Source organism: Phodopus roborovskii, unplaced genomic scaffold (genome assembly GCF_943737965.1).
Source record: "Phodopus roborovskii unplaced genomic scaffold, PHOROB, whole genome shotgun sequence".
Lineage (NCBI taxonomy): Eukaryota > Metazoa > Chordata > Mammalia > Rodentia > Cricetidae > Phodopus > Phodopus roborovskii.
Window position 1 is genome coordinate 6006724 of NW_026126558.1, and position 23392 is coordinate 6030115.

The 23392-nt window shown below is 42.7% G+C and overlaps 1 protein-coding gene across 3 annotated transcripts in view; it reads right to left on the minus strand.

The window, feature by feature from the left end:
• Nucleotides 1-21891, minus strand: part of Spg7 (SPG7 matrix AAA peptidase subunit, paraplegin) — a 39310-nt gene extending 17419 nt beyond the window's left edge. For 2 of the 3 annotated variants that reach the window (XM_051201861.1, XM_051201859.1), the window contains exons 1-9: nt 21682-21891; nt 18981-19083; nt 14995-15084; nt 8997-9238; nt 6067-6206; nt 4905-5007; nt 2881-3006; nt 2183-2345; nt 1517-1690 (exon numbers count right to left, since the gene is read on the minus strand). In XM_051201861.1, coding sequence (XP_051057818.1) covers nt 1517-1690; nt 2183-2345; nt 2881-3006; nt 4905-5007; nt 6067-6206; nt 8997-9238; nt 14995-15084; nt 18981-19083; nt 21682-21864 — 1324 coding nt within the window. In that variant the 5' untranslated portion in view covers nt 21865-21891. The remainder of the gene's footprint in view (nt 1-1516; nt 1691-2182; nt 2346-2880; nt 3007-4904; nt 5008-6066; nt 6207-8996; nt 9239-14994; nt 15085-18980; nt 19084-21681) is intronic. The other variant, XM_051201860.1, reaches the window with a different exon arrangement.
• Nucleotides 21892-23392: the final 1501 nt, after the last annotated feature.

Here is a 23392-nt window from a genome sequence, read left to right on the forward strand (position 1 = left end):
GCTTGGGAAGAGTGTTTCCATAAGATATAAACCTAAAACTTATAATTCTAATTGAAGTACAGATCAACCTCAAGCTGGGTATGGAGCCACATACTAGTAATCCCAGCCCTCAGGAGGCTGAAGCAAGAGGATCTGGAGTTTAAGGCCAGCCCTATAGTTACATATTGAAATCTTATCTCAAACACAAAAACTGAAGGGTTGGTTCAGAGCAAGAACACTCGATGTTCTTCCAGAGGACCTGAGTTCAGTATCAGAACCCATGTCAGCAGCTCACAAGCACCCTAACTCCAGCTTCAGGGGGGGCCAACACTTCTGACCTTTTCATGCTCATTCATATTCATAACATAAAACAAAAATAAACAAGCCAGCCATGATGGTACACGACTTTCATCCCAGCATTTAGGAGGCAGAGGCAATTGAATCCCTGTGAATTTGAGATTAGATTGGTCTACATAAGAAGTTCTAGGCCAGGTAGGATTACATAGTGAGACATGTCTCAAAACAAAAACAAAGAGGTTAAAAATTGTCAATTTTATGTTTTAACTGCAAAAATATCCATTATCAAATAAAACCAAACATACCACACACACACACACACACACACACACACACACACAGAACAGTGAGATGGCTCAGCTGATAAACGCTCTTATGGCCAAGCCTAATGATTTAAGCTTGATCCCCAAGACCCATACATACAATGAAAGGAGAAAACCAACTCATTAAAAGTCTTCTGATTATATACCTGCCAAGGCATGTACCCCTTTCCACACACAGTGAACTATATTAATGTGCTGCTCAGAAAATCTTTTAAGGGATGAGTCTTCTAGAAATAGTTCAAAAGAAAATAAAGTCCACATCTCTCTCACTGGGTTTCTCCATTACAAAGAAAAACAATGCCACCGAGGTCAGCCCAAAGTCTCCTTCACAGAGTCACACACATGGGTACCCCTTGTTGTAACACAAGAATCTCAACACACTGCTCAACCCTCTCACTCCAGGAACATAGAAACACACAACAGAGAAATTGAGGGGATTCAACAGCTTAAAGGCCTCACTACTAGCTGTCACCACTCACAGTCCTGGCTTCCCTCTGACCAAGCTTGACTGTTGGATTTCAATGGGGAGGAAGCTAGTGGTCAGTGCTCACCTAACATATGGGAAGTCCTGGGTTTACTCCCCAGTATGAAAAACTTGAAAAAGAAAAGCTGTAATTCCTTTATATTTACTAATTTTACCTGTATGAATATTTTGCCTGCAAGTATGTTATATGTACCATATGTGTGCCTGATGCCAGCAGGTTAGAAGGGCACTGGATACCAAGGAACTAGAATTATAGATGATTGAGAGCTACCACGTGGATACTGGAAACCAAATCCAGGTCCTCTGTAATAGCAATAAGTACTCTTAACCACTGAGCCCTCCAGCACCCAAAGAGGAGTTTCTTAAAGGTACCAAACGGATGGACATATAACAGCTGGTATACAGTGTATGGGGAGGCATGCTGGGAACTGACCGTCCATCTCAACCAGCAGCTGGTTGAGGGTCTGTTCTTCCTCTGTGTTGGAGAAGCCGGACATGGAGGTGGAACGTTTCTTTCCCACAGCATCAATCTCATCGATGTACACTATGCAAGGGGCCCGCGCTCGGGCTTCCTTGAAAAGGCTTCGCACTCGGGCAGCTCCCAGTCCTGAGGGGACACGGAGTAGTAGGCAGATAAAGGAAATCAAATCCTGTTTTTGGAGTTACATCCAGGCAATATCTTCCACCAAAGGCCATTCTCTGCAGATGAACCAAGAGTGTCATCTTGCCATCTGGACTTCCCAAGCCACAAATCAAAACAGAAACAAAGCACATAATTACCAAGTGGATGTGGACCAAAGCGTTTTTTTTTTTTTTTTTTTTGTCTGTTTGAGACAGGGTTTCTCTGTTAACCCTGGATATCTTGGAACTCACTCTGTAGACCAGGCTGGCCTCAAACTCAAGAGCTCCACCTGTCTCTGACTCCCAAATGCTGGAATTACAGGCATATGCCACCTCTGTCTAAAACTTATTTTAACTTGGGTTATGTTTTTCCTTCTCTGTTCCACTCAGCTCCCCATCCATGTTAGGGAGGGTTATGTAAAAAGCCATCCCAGGCACTAGGCCAATAAACTTGCCCATGCTTCTAGCCCATACCTACCTCCAATTACCTCGACAAACTCCGGGCCAGCCATTGCTAAAAAGGGCACCTGAGCCTCCGTGGCTACTGCCTTGGCCAATAGCGTCTTCCCACAACCAGGGGGTCCCAGTAACAGGGCACCCTTTGGAACTTTGGCACCAAGCTGAAGGAAACGCTCTGGGCTCTAAGCAGGAATAGACATGTGACACTAAGTACTCAGTATTTCACATAGAATGTTTAAGTGACTCATATGAAGAGTAACTTATGATAGTCATGAATTGGCTATAGCTTCAGTGGTTCCAGAAAAAGCAAAGAGCTTCATAGGGTCTCAATTCCAAAAGAAGAGATGGTCTAGTTGAAGTGGACTATTACACTCTTCTCTTTTAGTGGCCAACTGTATACTGAGCATTGTTGGTTTAACAGGTACAGATACATCTTATTTTTAGTTTTTCAAGACAGGGTTTCTCTGTGTAGGTCTGTTACTTGCTCTGTAGATCAGACTGGCCTTGAACTCACAGAGATCTGACTGCCTCTGCCTCCCAATGGTACAGACACATTTTATCATACCTATGAGATGATAATGTTACCTTTAACATATAACATCTAACTCATGGAACAAACTCCAGTCTCAAGGTTTCTGCTCTCTGCAGCCTTCTTTCTTGGAGAGAAGACATGTCACGACCTACTCACATCTTTCATGGGCTTAACACGATTCTCACCTTCAGATAATCCACAAACTCTCGGACTTCCAGTTTGGCTTCATGCATTCCTGCCACATCTTGGAAGCTGACTCCTTTCCCTGTCTTCCCATCCACAATGGTGAAACGTGCCATTTTAAGCTGATTCTATAGAGAAAGAGCGCAGGGCAGGAAGCTGAGAATCCCTAGCAAAACATGGAAGCAGTAGCTGCTATTTGCCTGGCCTAACACAAACCTCTATGTCCATTTACAGTGGAGCAGCTTCCTCTTACAGCCTAGGAGAAGCACCCCATTCAGCCTATTCCCTCCATTACACTGGGAATCACAGACCATTTCAAATGCATGAGGGGAATCTCTAGTTTGTATTGTTTGTATTAGGAAGAAAGTAATCTCACAATTTACCTTAAAAAAAAAAAAAAGAACTGGAAAGATGTTTCACTGGTTAAGAGTACTTGTTCCTACAGAGGTTCAATTACTAGCACCCACATAGAAACAACCTTCTATAAGTTGAGGTTCAGGAGATTCAACTCTCTCTTCTGGTCTCTGTTGGCACTGCATGTACAGGATGCAAACACATGCAGGCAAAACACTCATATACATAAAATGAAAATAAAATTTAAAAAGTTAAATATGTAGCTGGGTGGTGATGGCACACACCTTTAACCTCAGCACTCGGGAGTCAGAGGCAGGCGGTTCTCTGTGAGTAAGAGGCCAGCCTGATCTACAGAGTGAGTTACAAGACAGCCAGAGCTGTAACAGAGAAACCCTGTCTTGAAAAACAAAACAAAAACAACAGCAAAGAAAAACAAAACAAACAAACAAAAGAAAAATAGAGAGAGAGAGAAATAAGTGAAAAAACAAAACAAAAAAAAACCTCTTTGGAGTCAGGTGGTGGCCTGGTACAGCACTAGAGAGGCAGAGACAGGTGGATCTCTGAGATCGAGGTCAACCTAGTCTATAAGGCAAGTTCCAGGTCAGTCAGGGCTGCACAGAGAAACCCTGTCTTGAAAAACAAAAACAAAAACAACACTTTTTGGGCATGGTGACTCCTACCCTATATCCCAGCTTTCAGGGCAGATGCAGGCAGATCTCTGTAAATTCCATGCTAGTCTGGTCTACATAATGTATAAGAACTGCACAGTGAAAACCTGTCTCAGGAAAAAGAAAAAAAGGGAAAGGAGGGAAGGAAGAAAAGGAGGGAGGGAGGGAAGGAGGGAAAAAGAGAGGAAGGGAGGAAGGGAAAGACAAACATGAACTCAGGGTAAAGAGTATAGCTCAATGGTAGAGAGCTTGCCTAGCATGAAAAAGGTACTAGGGTTAATCACCAACAGAACACCAGAATAAAAAGTCTCCTTTAGCTAAGGGGTCAGAAATATACTTGCATTTTCTGAGAAAACAGAGTGACACTAACTGGGCTAGAAAAGGAGCTGCCTACATCCCTGACTAAGCCTAAGGGATGGAGAAGCCATAGAAGTAGAGTACACTTCCTAAGGTACATTCCAAGAATAGAAAAAGAGTTTTCCTACATTATGCCTGTTCTTTTTTTTTTTTTTTTTTTTTTTTTTTTTGGTTTTTGTTTGTGTTTGTGTGTAGTTTTTTGAGACAGGGTTTCTCTGTATTGCTTTGGAGGCTGTCCTGGAACTCACTCTGTAAACCAGGATGGCCTCGACCTCACAGAGATCCGCCTGACACTGCCTCTCGAGTGCTGGGACTAAAGGCATGTGCCACCAAAGCCCGGCGTCTTTAAAGTATTTTTAACATTTTTCTATCAGCCAATAAGAAAAAAGAAGAAGAAGAGCACCACTCCAAGCTGATATGGGACTTTGAAAAAAAAAAAGGAGAGAGACACAGGACACAGTTCCCTATACTCAGTGGGCTCAGTGGCCCTCATGTCAGGAAATGGGCTTTCAGGAACACTGGCTACCCCACACTTCTCAGTCAGCCAAGCAGGCAAGCAGGTTGATGATCATGACCACTGTAAAAAGTCCTTTTCCCTGAGGATTTTTTCCAGTTCTTACACACAAACATTCAGCAGTCCAACTTACAAAAGCACTGAATCCGCCTTCCCTTCCTGTCATCCCAGTCAGTCTGAAAACATACCACAAGATGGCCAAGCCCACTGCTGTCATTCCCAGGGCATAGAGGGCACTAGGTAAAAAGGAAAGGTAGTTATTGGGGTGGAAGTCATTGTCAAGGTAACTGACGAATAAAACTTAGAAGCTGGAACCTCCAAATCTGAGGCCAAGGCAGAAAGCAAACAGTTGTGCAGCCACGCTTTCCTGTCCCACGTTACCAAATTTCCTCTTCCACACAGATTTTCAAGTGTTTAGACTAAACAAACAAAGGAACAAAGGCTTACCTACCCTGCTATGTGACCATGCTTACAAAAGCAGGGTCTTCTATGGTTAACATGCTATATTTTGTCATTTTCAATTAGTAAACCAATAATAATAATAATAATAATAATAATAAAGACTCAACAAAATTAAACTATGAATAGGCTCTCTATATGAGAAGGAAGAAGAAGGCCACCTGCCCCATACCTCTCTATCACTTAACAGTAAAACCAGTTCAGTCTCAGGCTAGGAGGTTTCAGCATCTGGGCTGTGCCGATTACAAGTCATTTTCAAAGCTAGATACTGGACTGCTGCATCTCAGGTCAGAAACTCACAATAAACTACTCTTTAGACATTGGCTTCTATGACTGTCAGCCTAGTGAAGCCTATGGGTTCCATGGTCCCTTACAATATACTAAACAGTACTAGGATGCCTCTGAAAGAATTTATACTTACTGTGGCCTTTTCTATTCCATCTGTTCCATTTTCCTTTATAGAAAACAGCAACCCTGGTGTGTTTAATTAAGAACTACCACAGGAGCCTGGCAGTGGTGGCATATGTGTTTGATCTCAGCACTTGGGAGAGGCAGGCAAATCTCTGTGAGTTTGAGGCCAGCCTGGTCTAAAGAGCAAATTCCAGGACAGGCTCCCAAAGGTACAGAGAAACCCTGTCTCAAAAACCACAAAAAAACAAAGCTAGCACAGACAACTCAAGAGAATGAATAGGGATTTGCACTTCCACATCTGCAACCTCTGTACTTTCGCCTTCATGGAACCTCCCCACAGGGACCCAGCAAAGTCAACTCAAAATCTATTGCCTGTTTTACATTACAAGCCAGATTAGGTCAAGTCCACAGGACAACAAACGTACTTTCCAAAAAATCCTGTCCGCTTGTAGGAAACAGGAATCCTGTCCTTGCTCTCAATGTTCAGCTCATCTTCAGCTGCTCGAAGCTTCTCTTCAAATTTGTCTATATTTGCAACCTGCATCCGGTACATCAAGGCCAACCGCTGTGGGTAAAATGTAGAGTGGGCAAACAGAGAGTGGAATGTCAGCACACAGAGCTGGCACACAACATGACACCAGGGCTCCAAAGAGGACACTGTAGAAAGCACTTCCATGCCTAAAAAGTTGTAGTTTTCTCCAGTCCAACCTAGAGTGATGGTCTCAGGAGATAACCTTTTGAAAATTCTTTGCACTAAGCAACATTTTACCCTGGCATGTGGGACTCACCACAGGGACAGGCACCTGTAGGAAGTCACAATTATCTCATGGCCAGTGTGGGTCATCAGTTTGAGGTTTTATTACTTTTGCTTTTGTTTTGTGAGATAATAGTCTTGTTATATAATTCATGTTGGTCTTGAATTCAGACTTCCCTTGAATGAACCACCTTGCCCAGTTTTCATGTCACTTTTGTCATAGTCCACATCCACACACACTACTAGGTTAAATTATTAGGAGCTCAAATTCTAATACATTCCTGGATTTAACTTGAGCAAATGATGGAAGATGGATGGCCCAGCCCCACAGTTTCAGAGAAGTCTTCAACAATGTGTCATGGCTTGGTGAATATTGGTAGAGGTGACAGTGAAGAGGCAATAAAATATTTTAACCATCATTACATTTCCTCTCTCTGTACCTTAGCTATCTGTAACTTAGCTATAGTTACACTTTCAGGATTACTTTTACTGATCGTAGGTGTCTGATCTGGGCTTTCCCAATACATCAAGCCATTCCAACACCCGAATAGCTTCACCAACCTACATAAGGGGAAAAGTGTTGAAATGACCCTCTTTATTATGGCAGACTCAAGAGCAAAGTGTCTTAGTTCAGAAGCCAATTCAAACCCTACATTCTCTGCAGTGTCTGGGGCCTTCTGTAGCTGCCTCATCCAGAGGTCGCTCTGTGCACCTTTGCTGAGGTAGGTAGGTGTTTTGGGCTAGGTGCTTCTTGTGTCATCCTTCATTTTTGTGGTTAGATGGATTCAGCTTTTGTTGTTTGACAGAGGGTGTTGACTTCATGGTCCTAGTTCTTACAAACTATCAGCACAGAGCTGATCTAATCGAACTTGTTGGACCAGATGACACCCATGCCACCCACATCCAGGTAAGAGGAATTTTAAAGTGTCCTTTTGAGGTGCAGAACAGGTCTGTTGAAAGGAAACATACTACACTGGAAGAATAGGCTCATTCTAGTCAGTACAGCCTGCAAATAGAGTCTGTGCCTACAGCCTGGTATGGCTACTTGAAGCAAGGGAGCACAGTCACGTGGCCTCTCATAGTTACACTCTCCTGTCATCAAACTGCAAATAAAACATGAGGAGATGAAAGAAAAAATTCAGAGTCTGTTGGCTGAATGTGGTAGCATATACCTTTAATATTAGAACTTGGGAGGCAGAGACAGGTGGATCTCTAGGAGTTTGAGGCGAGCCTGGTCTACATAGTAAGGCCCAGACTGGCCAGTGCTACATAATAAGCTGTCTTAAAAAAAAATGTAAAATATTAATTAATTAAAAAAAAATCAGGCCAGGCAGTGGTGGCACATGCCTTTAATCCCAGCACTCAGGAGGTAGAGGCAGGTGGATCTCTGTGAGTTCAAGGCCAGCCTGGTCTACAAAGCTACACAGGAAAGCCTTGACTTAAAAAAAAAAAAAAAAAAAAAAAAAAGAGTCCTAATTAATCCTATACTCAAGTAATTTTAAGGCTCACATAGAAACAGTCTGGAAAGATGGACAGGATCTTGACAATATGCTTGCCATAATGCTTTCAGGACTCAGTAATGGCATATATTACTGGGGGATAAATAAGAAAGACACTCTAAAAACTGAAGCAAAGTAGGATGGCACTTACCTCATATTGGCTGTACTCTGAGGCCAATATCAGCTTCAATCGCTAGGCACTGAGTACTCTCACCCTGGGGGTGGGGCATGTCCCTGTTCTCTGACAATGAGCTTCCTACCTGATCTGAACCCCCATTCACTGACCTATCATGTGTATTCTTCCAGTCTCCCAAGCTGGGATCTTGGTATGAGCACAGTCCCTCATTGTCCTCTCTGGCTCTAGACCTTCACTAACTTGCATTTATTTTATATCCCTCAAAGGGCAGACTGGTTTGTGGTATCAGCAGGGCTCAGACTAAAAACCCATCATCTTTTCCTGTATCCATCCCTGTCAACCATCCACTTAAGGGCTATGTTGCAAACTGTTTACAGGAACTCCTTGCCACCTTAGCCCTCCCTTCATGACCCTCCCCTGACTTCACAACCAGCCTGCACAGACCCAGATTAGCTCAGCACAACTTCTGGGTCTCATCTCCTTATCCTTTCATACCAAAGAGATACTGTTTAGAATCAACTGTCACTTATTTTCACCTCTTCCACTCTGACACCCCATCAGAGCTGTCTTTCCTGTCAAGAACTCTTTGGAACCTGTCCTGGAACTGGCTCTATAGACTAGGCTGGCCTCACAAAGATCAGCTTGCCTCTGCCTCCCAAATGCTGGGACTAAAGGCATATACCACCAATGCCCGGCAATAAATTCTTTACATATGTATATTGGTTCTGGGAATCAAACCCAGGTCCTCAGTAAGAGCAGCAAGTGTTTTTAACCACTGAGCTAGCCCTCTAGCCTGACTACCTTCCTTAAGCTCCACCTTAACAAGCACTGCTCAAACCCTGCAGAAAGTCCTACTTTGTACTCATCTTGTTAAAGGCAACCAGACAAGCCCAGGATCAAAAGGCTGACTGAAAAAGGGATACTCCCAACTTTCCCAGTCTTCCCAATGCCTTCACCCTGACTCACAGGCCGGCCAAACACCACAGCTCCAGGATGCAGATAGACTTCCACCACATCACTTTCGGGTACCACCTGTACACGCTGCACCTCGCCTTTAGCCAGCATCTCATTGACAAAGTCTGTCCAAGAAATACTGCCCCCACTGGTACTGAGGGAATTCAGCAAGCTCATTACAACAGCAATGATGAACAAGGTGCGCAGCCTCTCACGATACATCTGGTCTTCCCGCTCTTTTCGTCTCCTCTCTTCTGAACAGAACACAGGAAGAATCAGGCACATCAAGAGTAAGCACAAGGTGTCCCCCAAACCCACTCCAATCCACTCCTGTCTCTATCCAGGATAGGGCCATCTCTCACGGGTATCAATAAAACATGGCATATCTAGTTGCAATAAGAATAAGCACCTCCTCATGTATCTCAGCACTTGGGAGGTAAAGGCAGGAGGATCTCAGGAGTTCAAGGACATCCTGGTCTACATAGAGATCTCCAGGACAGCTAGGACTATGTAGAGAGACTCTGTTTCAATACCACCACCACCCTCCCATCTTCCATGCCTGAGAAAGAGAAGAGATAAACTTGACAAATACTATCCATATGTTGCCTGCCGTCACTGGGACTTTATTCACTGAAATCACTTCAGGGGAAGTTGTAGTTCCCACTGTGAAAGTAGCAACTTTTAAAGGTAAAAGCCATCTTAGGAACACCATCCTGTTGTCTTGTACAAAAGTCTTCCACAAGTCTAAAAGCAGACAAAGGCTCTGAAATGCATTCTGTAGCATATGAAAACTATCAAGCCTAGTGAGTATCTTCTCTTATTTGTCCCAAAAGATAACATCTTCCTCATCCATGGAAGAGCTGAATTCTTCCTCTACCCAAACTTAATTATTGAAATGTAATATTTAAAAATAAGTTGATGCCAAATGCAGTGGTGAAGGCACTTGGGAGGTAGAGGAAGGTGGATCTCTGTGAATTAGAGGCCAGCCTGGTCTACAAAGTGAGTTCCAGGACATCCAGGCTACAAACAAACAGACAGACAGACAGACAGACAAGTATCTCTGTGAGTTACAGAACAACCAGGGCTACATAATGAGACTCTGTCTCTAAAAACCACAATCAAACATGTTTATGAGCACATTCACACATATATACAGAAGACTCCAAAGCTGGCAAAATAGCTCAGCAAGTAAAGGCACTTGGTGCCAAGCTTCATGACCTGGACCCACATAGTGGAAAGACAGAACGGACTCCCACAAATTGTTTTTCAATTTCCACAAACACTGTGTATGCATGCCCCTTTCCCACAAAACACAAATAAATAGATATAATAAAAACTAAAACATAGGGCTAGAGAGATGGCTCAGTGGTTAGTATACTGGCTACTCTTCCAAAGGACACCATACTTAAATGGTAGCTCACAATCATGCGTAACTCCAATTCTAGTTCCATATCTACTTCTGGCACTCATATGGTACACAGACATACACAATAATTAAAACAAAATAAATAATTTTGCCTGTAATGTTAGTAATTAGGTGGTAGCAGAAAAATCAAGAGTTCAAAGTCATTCTTAGTTACATAGTAAGTTTAAGGCCAGCCTGGGAATACATGACACTTTGTCTTTTTCTTTTTTTAATAACTTATTTATTTTTATTTTATGTGCATCTATGTTTTGCCTGCATATGTCTGTGTGAGTAAGCCAGATCTCCTGGATCTACAGTTACAGACAGTTGTGAGCTGCTATGTGGGTGCTGGGAATTGAACCCAGGTCCTCTGGAAGAGCAGCCAGTGCTCTTAACCATTGAGCGATCTCTCCAGCCCCTGACACTGTCTTAAAAATACCAAAATAATACACATCTTTAATCCCAGTTCTCTGGAGTGCTGATACACAGGGATCTCTGTAAGTTTGAGGTCAGCCTGAACTATATGATAGGTTCTAGAACAATCAGAAATACACAGTGAAACCCTGTCTTAAATAGTAATAATAAAAGATAAAGTAAAAAATAAACTAAAGCTGGGCATGGTTGCACATACCTGCAAGCCTAGCACTTAAGAGGTAGAAACAGAGGGCTCAGATATTCAAGATCATCCTCTGCCACATACTGAGTTCTAAAACTGCCTAGGACTAGCTGGAAAAGATAGTCCACCTGTTAAAAGAGCACTGACTACTCTTCCAGAGAACCTGGATTCAATTCCCAGCACCCACTGGTGGCTCACAGCTGACTCACAGCTGTCTAGAACTCCAGTTCCAGGGCAGCAGGCACACATGTAATGCACAGGCACACATGTAGACAAAACATCCATACACAAAAACACCCTGAGCATATACAACCCTGGTCTTGTGTTAAGTGTGGGGGTGGGGGCAAACATGATGTTGTATACCTATAACTGTAATCCCAGAATGTTCAGGTTCAGCCTGGGTTACAAAATTGAGACCATTCTTCTCTTAATTTCAAAAAGTCAAAAAATTAATAAATAGCTGGGGGGTACGGGGGTGGCACACACCTTTAATCCCAGCATTTGGGAGGCAGAGGCAGGCAGATCTCTGTCAGTTCGAGACCAGTCTGGTCTACAAAAGCTAGTGCCAGTACAGCATCCAAAGCCACAGAGAAACTCTGTCTCGAAAAAACAAAACAAAAATAAATATAACTCATATGCTAGGCCTTAAGACTATATCATACCACCCCTCATTTCTATTTCCATGATTCTGTCAAAAGAGAGAGTGAACACTGACCCTGGGATTGACTAGAAACTGGCATTCCATGCCCAGTGCTCAACTTCTTCCTCAAGGACTCTGCCAAGATGCCCAACTCTGCCTGTCCCTCATTGATCTGTGCCATGTTTATTTGTGTCTAAAATCTCAAAACTTCACAGATTGTTCCTACATGCTTTTAATTATACATATGTTTAAGTGTGGTTTGTACTTTTGAGTACAGTGTCTGCAGAGTCAAAAAAGGGTGATGGATCCCCTGGAACTAGAATTTCAGACAATTTGTGCTGGGAATTGAACTCATATCCTCTGCAAGAGCAGTAAACACTCTTCAACCACTGAGTCATATCTCTAGCCCCCTAAATACCTCTTCCTACATATTTCTTACATATCTTTGAGGCTAATAATGTACCAGCTCAGAAAGTTCACAGCAGAGTTTTGTTTTTCTGATATCACACTGTCTCCAAAGTACTTAAGGCATGAACCTCCATCAAAGCTAAAACATGGTACATCCACCAGTCAGCAGCATAAAAAACTAATAGCAAACTTTGTTGCTAAAATTCTTCTGGGGGGATGGGGCAATAAAGACAAAATGCTGTTAATGAATTTCAAAGGTAGAATCACTAGGTTTTCAGGCTCAGAAATCCTTCCTGCTCTGAGCACCATGTAGATAGTTTTAGACTCATAACATTTATTCTGACCTCTGATGACCTGTAGAGAAGCCTGGAAGGTAAGGACAAGTCTCATCTTGCAGAAACAATGGAGGCATTCTCCTTAGGAAACTGCCTGGAAAGTTTTAAAATGTATTTATTTTGTGTGCGTGCGTGCGTGCGTGCCTGTGTGAATTTATGTGCATCTCATGCGTGCAGGAGCCCATGGAGGCCAGAAGAGGATATGAAGTCTCCTAGAACTAGAACACAACCTAGATGGTTGGGACCTATCATGCAAGTGCTGGGAAATGACCAGGGTCCTCTGCAAGAGCATTAAGTACTTTTAACCACTGGGCTACCTCTCCAACCTCTGCCTGAAAATTTTATCAAAAGTTTATTATTTCCTAGCCAGGGGTGGTAGTGCATGCCTTTAATTCCAGCACTCAGGAGGCAGAGACAGGCAGATCTCTGTGAATTCAAGGCCAATCTTGTCTACAGAACTAGTTCCAGGACAGCCAAGGGGTGTTATATAGAAAAACTCTATTTAAAAAAAAAGTAAAAATAAAAAGCCAGGCATGAAGACTTACAATCTTCTTGAGAACCTGAGGCAATGGTCAGCCAGAGCTACAGAGTAAGACCCTGTCTCAAAACAAAAACAAACAAGCAAAACGATTAACAAAAAACCAAAGCCAGGAGCAGAGTCACACTTCTATAAACCTAGCACTTGAGAAGCTGAGGCCTCAGCTATACAGTGAGTTCTAGGCCAGCTGGGGTTACATGATACTTCATGCCCCCCCCAAAAAAAAACAAGGAAGAAGAGAAGCCCTTTCCACTTCGCCACTTCAAGATGTGAAACATCGACCTGTATGTTGTAATTCTTTTTTTATTTTCTTAAAGATTTATTATGTATACAGTGTTCTACCTGCATGTTCGCCTGCAGAGCAGAAAAGGGCACCAGATCGTATAGATGGTTGTGAGCCACCATGTGGTTGCTGGGAATTGAACTCAGGATCTCTAGAAAAGCAGTCAGTACTCTTAACCTCTAAGCAATCTCTCCAGCCCTTATGTTGTAATTCTTTGTAGTTTTGTTTAAAAACAAACAAAAACCTATGTGTGTGGTCTGAGTGTGTATGTATTCATATGTGTGAGTATACATGTGTGGGTAGGTATGCATGTGTAGTTCACATCAGGAGACTTCCTTAATTGTTCTTTTTTTTTTTTTTTTTTTTTTAAGATGTATTTATTTATTATGTATACAGCGTATCCCTGCAGGCCAGAAGAGGGCACCAGATCTCATTATAGATGGTTGTGAGCCACCATGTAGTTCCCACTGATCCATCTACCCAGCCCTTGTTCACCATCTTATATACTAAGACAAGGCCTTTTACTTGAACTAGAGCTTGTTGATTTAACCAGTCTAGTCAGTCAGATTGTGCCAGAGATTCCCTATCTCTACTCCCCAGTGATGAAACTTATAGGCTGTCAAACTGTCCACATTTATACATGGGTGCTGTGGATCCAAACTCCTCACACTTGCATGACAAGTTCTTTACTCACTGACCCATCTCTTAGACCCAGCTTTGCCTTTTAGATTTAATAACTTAGGTAAGCATGATGGTACATGCCTGTAATACCAGCACTCACTCAAGAGAGAGGTAGGAGTACAGATACAAGCTTAAAGGCAGCCTGGTCCAAGTGAGACTATCTCAAACCAACAAAATAAGCATGGAAATAAAAAAATAAACTTTATCTGTTTAGAATTTGCTCTATTTTCAGAACAGAATTAAATGAGACAATGTATGAAAATCACTTAGTATAATGCTAAGCACATACTATTTCTAATGGTAGAAAACTTTCACCATTATTGGCTCCAAAAAACTTGCAGAAAAAACAAAACAAAACAAAAACAACTTCTAGCTATGAAACTTAAGAAACTAGATGGGTGATGGTGTCTGTGGTAGCTCATGCCTTTGATCTCAGCACTTGGGAGGCAGAGACAGGTGAACTCTGTGAGTTCAAGGCTAGCCTTCCAGGACAGGTTCCAAAGCAACACAGAGAAACCCTGTAGTAGTAGTAGTAGTAGTAGTAGTAGTAGTAGTAGTAGTAGTAGAAGAAGAAGAAGAATCTAGAAGTTCAGTTCAAACTTTAATTTTCTACATTCTCTTCAATGAGTCCTAATTCCAGCAATGTGAACCTAAGACATGAGAACATTCTTAGTTTCCCCAAGCATGGCTGTAAACTGGAACAAGGCAGTATTAGCCCATAAATGGTGGTGATCCTTCCACTACAAACCTGTCCCACTCATTTGCCCTCTCCTCACTGATCTCCTGCTGACTTCACACACTCAGGAATGTGCATGAGGCTGGGTTCACCACAGTTGCCACTCCCAGGATTTAGGGTTTACCCATTCTGTGCAGAAACACAGAAACTCTGTCTACCTTCAGACATTCCTGAATGTGACAGAGGGACATAGGTGTTCACAGAGGCATCTCTGAGAGAACAAAGGACTCAGCAATCACAGAAGTAGGGCAGTTCACACAGGGACAGGCAATCAACTGAGCCTTTCTTAATAGCCTCACCCTATTAACAAGAGAATACACAAGGAGGCACAAGAGGGGCAGGTACTTCAAAACATTGGGTAGGTGTACCTTCATCATCTTCAGGGGCTTTGCCTTTGGGTTTATCATTGTCTTTATTCTTCTGCTTCATCCGTGAGGTGTTAAAATAGTAAGTACTACCTATAATAAATAAGAAAATAATTAAGTTTGCAGCTACAAGAGACATACAAGAAAGCAGTATGTCCATAAATAACCACATCACAACAGAAACTATCTGGAACCTATTCCTTGAGAATTGCTGCATTGGAGGCATTTCCTTTTATGTACATTACTACAGTATCTGCTGGTGATAGAATAATGAAATTTTGCTGGGCAGTGGTGGTACACGCCTGTAATCCCAGCACTTGGGAGGCAGAAGCAAGCCATCTCTGTGAGTTTTAGGCCAGTATGGTCTACAAAGTGAGTTCTAGGATAGGCTCCAAAGCTACACAGAGAAACCCTGTCTCAAAAAACCAAAATAATAATAATAATGATAAACTACTATTGTAGAAAGACAAATCTTTGCTATCTAAACTGAACAGCTAGTGGCTGGATCATACTTCCCTTGCAAGAGGATCCCAAGTTTGGCAGTTCACAGCCACCTATAACTCCAGCTCCAGAGAATCCAACACAAACACCCTCTTCTGGCCTCCATGGGCATCTAGATTCATGTATACACACACACTGAACAATTTATTTTCATTTCTAAAAAAGTAAAATAGGGCTGGAGAGAGCTCAGCAGTTAAGGACACTTGCAGAAGATCTGCACCCACATAGCTGCTCACAACCAGCCATAATTGCAGTTTCAGGGGATCCAACACCTTGTTCTGACTGCTCAGGCAGCAGGTACACCTATGTCACAGGAACATTCAGATAAAACACTCATACACATAAAATAAGCAAATCTAAAAATTATTTTTAAATAAAGCAACAGATTGGCTAGCCAGGTATAGTAGCTCATGCCTGTAATACTAGCACTCAGAAGGCAGAAGGATCGCCTTGAATTCAATGCTACCTAGGCTACAAAAATATAAATAAATTAATTAATTAATTAAATTGGCTAATATGAGAGAATACAGAATTAGAGGATATAGTTCAGTGGCACAAAATATGTTAGGTTTAATACCTAAATTTATCAAAAAACAGGCGTTACAGGCATAAGTTTGAAAAATGACACAAGCTTAACAGATGAATAATTTAAATAGTTTGGTGTCTGTGGTAACAGCAGCAATCTAGCTGCCAATGCCAGGGACAGGCTGGCATAAGGCTGCATAGGAAAGGCTTGGTCTTCCCCAAAGTCTCAACAGATGGGGGAGAAAATCACCATGATAGTTAAGTCTTTTAAAAAAATACGCATGCTGGTCAGTGGTGGCTCACACCTTTAATCCCTGGTCTACAGAGCAAGTGACAGGATAGGCTCCAAAGCTACACAAATAAATCCATCTGGAAAAACCAAAAACCAAAACAAAACAAAAAAACAAAAACAACCCCCCACACACACACACAGAGCCAGGTGTGGTGCCAGCTCCTATTGCAAAATCAATAAACAAATGAACAAGAAAAAATTTAAATTTAATTTAAAAAACAAATATTTTTTATCTATATGAGTATTTTGCCTACCTGTTTGTATGTATATCATGTGCATGCCTGAGGAATCAAGTGCTAGATCTTATGGAACTTAGAAGACTGAGTTACAGATGGTTGTAAGCTGCCTGATGTGGACGTTGGGAATTGAACTCAAGTCTTCTGGAAGAGTAGTGTTTTCAACCTATAAGGCACAACTCCAGCCCGGAGTCCAACTTTCTTCATAAAAACATTAACAGTCTGTGAAAGCAAAACTATCTTTATTTCCATTAGAACTCAACATTGACTTTTTGGATGGCTGGGGTATGTTCATAATTATCTCAGAGTCACTGGATATGGGGGAAAAAATCAAATGAAACTCAGAGCAGATGAGGAAACAGGTTGTTTCCTTCGAATTAGGATCCAAGCATTTCACTGTTCTCTATTCCAACTAGTCAAAAAAAAAAAAAAAAAAAAAAAAAAAAAAAGAGTAAAATTATGGCACCAACCCTGAGACACAGTAGAATTTTAACTGAGTGCTTGAAAGGCAGAGATAGGATCTGAGTTTGAGCATAAATTGTTTTACAAAGTGAGTTCCAAGACAGCCAGGGTTACAACAGAGAAACTGACTCAAAAATATAAATAAATAAAAAAGAACAACAATGATATACAACTTTAATTTCATGCTTTATTTATTTAGTTAGGTTTTTTTAATTTGTTTTTTGAGACAGGGTTTCTCTGTGTAGCTTTAGAGCCTGTCCTGGGACTCACCCTCGAACTCACAGAGATCTATCTGCCTCTACCTCCTGACTGCTGGGATTAACACCCAGCACTTTATATTTTAAAGATTTATTTATTTTTATTTTATGTGTGTGGGTGTTTTGCCTGCATGTACATCTGTGCACCACTTGTTCTGTGCTTAGTGAAGGCCAGAAGGGGTTGCATCCTACAGAATAGGCATTACAGATGACTATTAGTTGCTGTGGGGTCTGGGAACCAAACCTAGGTCCTCTGAAAAAGTAGCTAATGTTCTTAACTACTAAGCCATCACAGTCCTGAGCCAGTCCTCGACACTTAAATGTTTTAAATGAGGGTTAGTTAAGAATGCTCAATAGGTAAAGGTATGTGCTGCCAATGTTGATGACCTGAATTTGATTCCTAGGACCCACATGGTAGCAGAGATCCACAGGGGGTACCCCTGTACACACACACACACACACACACACACACACACACACACACACACAGAGCTGCTAAACAAAACACTTTATGTGAACAAAATTAAGTCTAGGCCTGGTAGTACATACCTGTAATCCCAATACTTGGAAGGTAAAGACAGGAGGATTATGAGTTCAAAGCCTGTCCGGATTATAAAATAAAACCTTGTCTCAAAAAGACAAAAACAAAACAAAACAACCACCACCAACAACCCCAAAACCCCAAAAAGCAGAGGAAAGTAGTGGCATATTCCTACATTCTACCACTGGGAAGGTAAAGGCAGGATGATCAAGTATTCAGACTCCCTATCTATAAACATCACTTCAGATTATCCAAAGACTAACAGGCTCACAACAGAAAGAACCAAAGCTTGGAATGAAAATATAGCTTAGCTGGTGGAGTACTTGCTTATCATGCTCAAAGTTTGAAGTCCAATCCCTATCATCATATAAAACTAGACACAGTGGCACATCATACCTATAATCTCAGCACTAAAGAGGTCAGAAGTTCAGGGTTTTTATGGTGGCTGTTCTTAGTTTTCTGGTCAATGTCAAACTAGCAACATTCTAATGATCACTTGACATTTACCAAGGAATCTGTATTCTTAGATTTGATCACAGGATCACAGTGTATGTGAAATGACAGCACACCTACCCAGTAGAATAGCCTTATAGCCTTTTTTTTTTTTTTGAGGCAGGCTTTCTCTGAGTAGTTTTGGAACCTATCGTGGAACTAATTCTTGTAGGCCAGGCTGGTCTCGAACTCACAGAAATCCACTTGCCTTTGCCTCCCAAGTGCTGGAACTAAAGGTGTGTGCCACCACCGCCTGGCAGACACCCATGGGTACTGGAAACATGGGAACAGAACTCTTATATTTTTGGTTGTGAGCCCAGCAATTAATGGCTGAGCTGTCTCTCCAGCCCTAGAGTAGCCTTCTGCTCCTAGGCTACTCTACTGAACACCACATGCTCTCACTACAGCTCACTACAGTAAATACTGTGTTTTCCGGCACCTGAACTAACTAACTCTCTCTCTCTCTCTCTCTCTCTCTCTCTCTCTCTCTCTCTCTCTCTCTCTCTGCCTCTTTTGAGACAAGGTTTCACTAGCTAATTCTAGCTGGTCTCCAACAGGTAGCCCCGTTTCAGTGCTGGAATTACAGGCATATTAGACCATGCTCCTCTTCCATTATACTCTTATAGGACTACAGTAAAAGCTGTGTCCATCACTGTGGGAACATGCAATTCATAGATACACACCTGAAAGCTGCCACAGTCTCACTGCATTTGGTACTATATGCTGTTTCAGTAACAATCCGCTAATACTTCCAAAGCTAGGGGTCAGTATTCGAAATATCAAGTTCTGTAAAAAAAGAAAAAGACTGAGGTAACACTAAGACCACGCTACAAAATAACACAGGAACAGGGATATGGATTAATTGGTAGTCCTTGCCTACCATTCAGGAAGCTATGGGTTTGATCCTCAGTACCCCATAAAACTAGATATAGTGGTAGATGCCTATAATCCCAGCACTGTGACACATAATCTGGCCTCAAATTTAGTGATCCTCTTGCATTAGCCTCCCAAGTGCTGGGATTACAAGCCTGGGCCACCAATCCAGTGAGCTTGTTTAGAATTTGGTTTTGTTGTTGAGACCTGCCTCATATAGTTCAAGCTGATCCCAAATTTACTATATAGCTGAGGATGGCTTTGAAATCCTTACCTTCCATCTCTACCTCCCAAATATAGCTTTATGGTTGTGCTCTACAATTGGCTTCACCTTTTATGCTCTCCCCCCCACCCCCCAATAAGATGGGGTCTTACATGTAGCCCTGGCTGGCCTAGAATGGAATTTGATTGAAGATCAAGCTGGCCTTGAACACACAGATATCTACCTGCTTCCTCTCCTGAGTGCTGTGATGAAAGGTGTACACCACCATGATCCACAAACCTTTTAAGTGTTAAGATCAGTAAAATTTAACATTTTCTAATTCATGGTATAGTGAAGGCTAAGAATTAGAACCTTGTTATCAATGGGAAGGCTATCTCCATCTTCTAATAACAACATTCCTACCAACATCAAATGGGGTTATACTGGTGAGTATACTGTGAAGTCTACTCATTTCTTCACTACATGGAGAAGGTTGGTGCTCACTTGACAGGTGAAGCCCCTTGTACTGAAGTTATGGTCTTTGTAGTGGCTGTAAACTACAACTCACTCAAGATCATCAACAAGTCAGGTGGTAGTGGTACGTGACTTTATTCCTAGCACTTGGGAGGCAGAGCCAAATGGATATATGAGTTTGAGTCCAGCCAGGACTACAGATTAAGTTCCAGGACAACTAGAGCTACACAGAAGAACCCTGTCTCAAAAAACAAACAAATAACAACAAAAAGAGCATCAACAATGCCTCCTGCACCATCAACTGCTTAGCTCTGATGGCCATGGCCATTTGTCAACTTTGATGTCCTGAACAACTCATAACCACAAACCATGCCACCTATATAGCCTCTCTGGGAAACTAGCATGATGGCAAATGAAGGTGCCCAAATCAACATCTTTGTATCCTCTGGCACTGTCCAGACTGTAGGTGAGGTCATCCCAGAGCTGAATAGGAAGGAAACTTACTGGCATGTTCTGCTCTGATCTGACCTACCACCCTGAGAAAGCTGGCAAACATATTGGCATCAAGAAGGTGGTGAAGAAGGTATCAGAGGGACCCCTCTACTGGGCATCCTGGGCTATACTGAGGATCCAGATGTCTTCTGAGACCTTAACAGTGACTCCCACTTTTTCACTTTTAATGTTAGGGCTATCATTACACTCAACTCTTTTACTGGCACAGTGAATTTGGCTACAGCAACAAGGTGGTGGACTTCATGGTCTACATTGCGTTCAGGGAGTGTGAACCCTGGACCACCCATCCCAGCAAAAGCACAAAAGGTAAAGGGAGACCTTCCAGTGCTGAGAAGTCAGGTGCTCCATTAACATATTGAGAATCTCCCCCTTCTCAGAGTTTCCATCCTAGACCTGCTTCCTAAGGAGGGGCTTAGGGATCTCTACTGTCAATTCCATCAATAAATGTCATCACATTCAGCCAAAAATCAAACCAAAACACAAAAGAAACAACAAAAGCCAATAACTTTCAACCATAGGCTGAGGATCACAAGACTAGTTTCAGCCTCCAATTCACAATCTTCCTGGCCTCAACCTCCCAGTAAATGCTGAAATTGCATGTGTGCACCACCTTGTTCTGCTTAAAAAAAGAAAAAGTTCAAGTGCATATTCATGTGTGATATTACAATGCGGTGAAATGTGACCATTTGGAAGTTTGATGATAATATCAAAACCTCCCCAGGCTGAGTTGAGAGGCCTGAATGAAGCATAGCCTTCCCATTAGGAACCCAAGGAATTCCTATCAATAACAACCTACCCTACATCTGCAGCTACCTGGTTTTCATTCACGCAAAAAGCTTCCTATTGCTCTAAGCAATTACTTTTCCGAAAGCGCTGAAATTCATCCTAATGGAAGTGGTCCAGTTGAGCCAATTATAGCACTAACGTCAGACCCTGGTGAAGTCATCTTGGTATGGTGGCCCACATCCATAACCCCAGCGCTTCCGAAGATGCGGGGCTGGGGGGGGGGCGCGGGGGATGTGGGGAGGTAAGAGAGGGGGAGGTCATTGAATTCAAGAGCTGCTTTGACTACACACTGAGTTCCAGGCTACGTGAAATTCTGCCTCAAAAAGAAAAGGAAGGAAGCTAACTCGTAAATAGGACTCAATTTTAAACCGCCAGGGACTGAGGTACAACACAAACACACTAGGGCTAGAAGAACCATCCGAGGCTCTACCTCACGCCCCGGGAAGCCTACAACAGCCCTCCCGCACCACGCAGCCGGGTAGGCCTAGCAGATTCCCGCGACAGCCGCCGCCACCGCTAGGTTCGGAGCGGGTTACCTGCGGCGCTTGGCCTCCAGCCGTAGCAAAGCCAACCGGAGTCCCGCGGACCATGTATGGCCGCCTGGTCCCAGACCCAGACGAGAGGCCTGGGTGCCTGCTCGAGAGCAGGCTCCTTAAGGGCCTGGGCCCAGGCTCCGGGATTTGGCGGAGTGCGCGCAATAGGAGCAACGCGGCCGCCATGGTGTCGAGAGCGGCGCCTGCGCAGTGGAGCTCCGACAGCCCCAACGGTCAGGTTTTTGGGGAGGCCTCCTCCAGCGCTTGCGCTGTGGCAAGAGTTGTGAACTCCAGCGCCTGCGCCGTCAGAACCTTCACGTCTCTGCAAGGTTAGCTGCTAAACTTACAGTGTCAGTAGAGAGCGCAACATGAATGCTAGCAACCTGGAGCCTGCGGGTTCCGGTAGAGACAAACTACAGTTACCTGGTATTTTTCTCTCCTCTTGTTTTATTTCCAGTTCAAGTACTGTTTCCAGTGCTTGGCAAGTGAATACAGGATTCGGTTTTCAAGTCGCCTTTCTTTGGGGAGTGTGGTTTGGTTCCCGTTGGCCACTTTCTGTCCATATATATTTAAAATACAGTATTCACTGTGTAACACTGTCTGGCCTCAAATTCCACATCCCTCAAGCTCAGCCTCCTGAGTGCTGGTCTGACAAGCGTGAGCCACTAAATCCAGCTTTTTTATAAACACCAGAGGTCCTGAGGATGTTCCTGACTAGCTACAGAAAACGTTGTAGAGGTCTACGGTTTGTAAGACCACAGTGCAGCAGCTACAGAATAGGAAAACTGTGCCCCATCTTAAGGAAGAAGAGGCAAAAGTGGACTAACAGATGCAGAATAGTCGGTCCCTATCCTGGAGAGGGCTAAAGAACAGGTTCAAGTCCACTAAGGGTTAATGGCCATAGGTCAGCGATCTTTGTTTCCTTTCATGTCAGGAACCTAAGAACGAATTCAAAATGCAGCAGGAAAGACAGATGAGAAGGAAGATATTTTTGAAAGAAAAGCATTTAGTGGCTTAACCAGAGTGGAATATCTGTTCTGTATACATTTTAAATTAATGTAGATGGGACTGGAGATTTAGCTCAGCAGTTAAGAACACTGGTTCTTCCAGAGGGCTCCAGATTGATTCCCAGCACCCACATAGTGGCACATAACTGTGCCAGCTTGGAGAACCTTTTTCTGGCCTCACTAAGTACCAGGCACCCATGTGGTACACAGACAAAATACCAATCCACATTTAAAACGAATTTTTAAAATGATAAACTTATGTAGATAAATATCTCTTCATACTAGCTTATTTGTTTTCTCCTGGAGAAGGGCTGACTCACTTCTGGAAGTAATTTCCAACCCTAGTGATTGACCATGGCTCTCAGCCAGGCTTATATAAGACTAGGCAACACAGAAGTCCCTATTGCTATATTGCCACTCACAGGAAATGAGAATGTATCAAAAGTGAAACTGGATGTGTAACCCCAGAGTTTAGGAGTTTAGTAGGTAAGAGGTAGGAGAACCAAGAATTCAAGAGTTTAATTTCATTTGCTGTGTTGTGAATTTGAGACCAGCCTGGGCCACCTACTTTTGAAAACCTGTCTCAAAATCGAGTGGAGGGAAGGAGGGGGGGGTAGACTGGAGAGATGGTTAAATGTTTAGAGCTGGATTTTTCTTTCAGAGGACCTGATTTTGGTTCCTATCATCCATGTCATGCAGCTCACAGC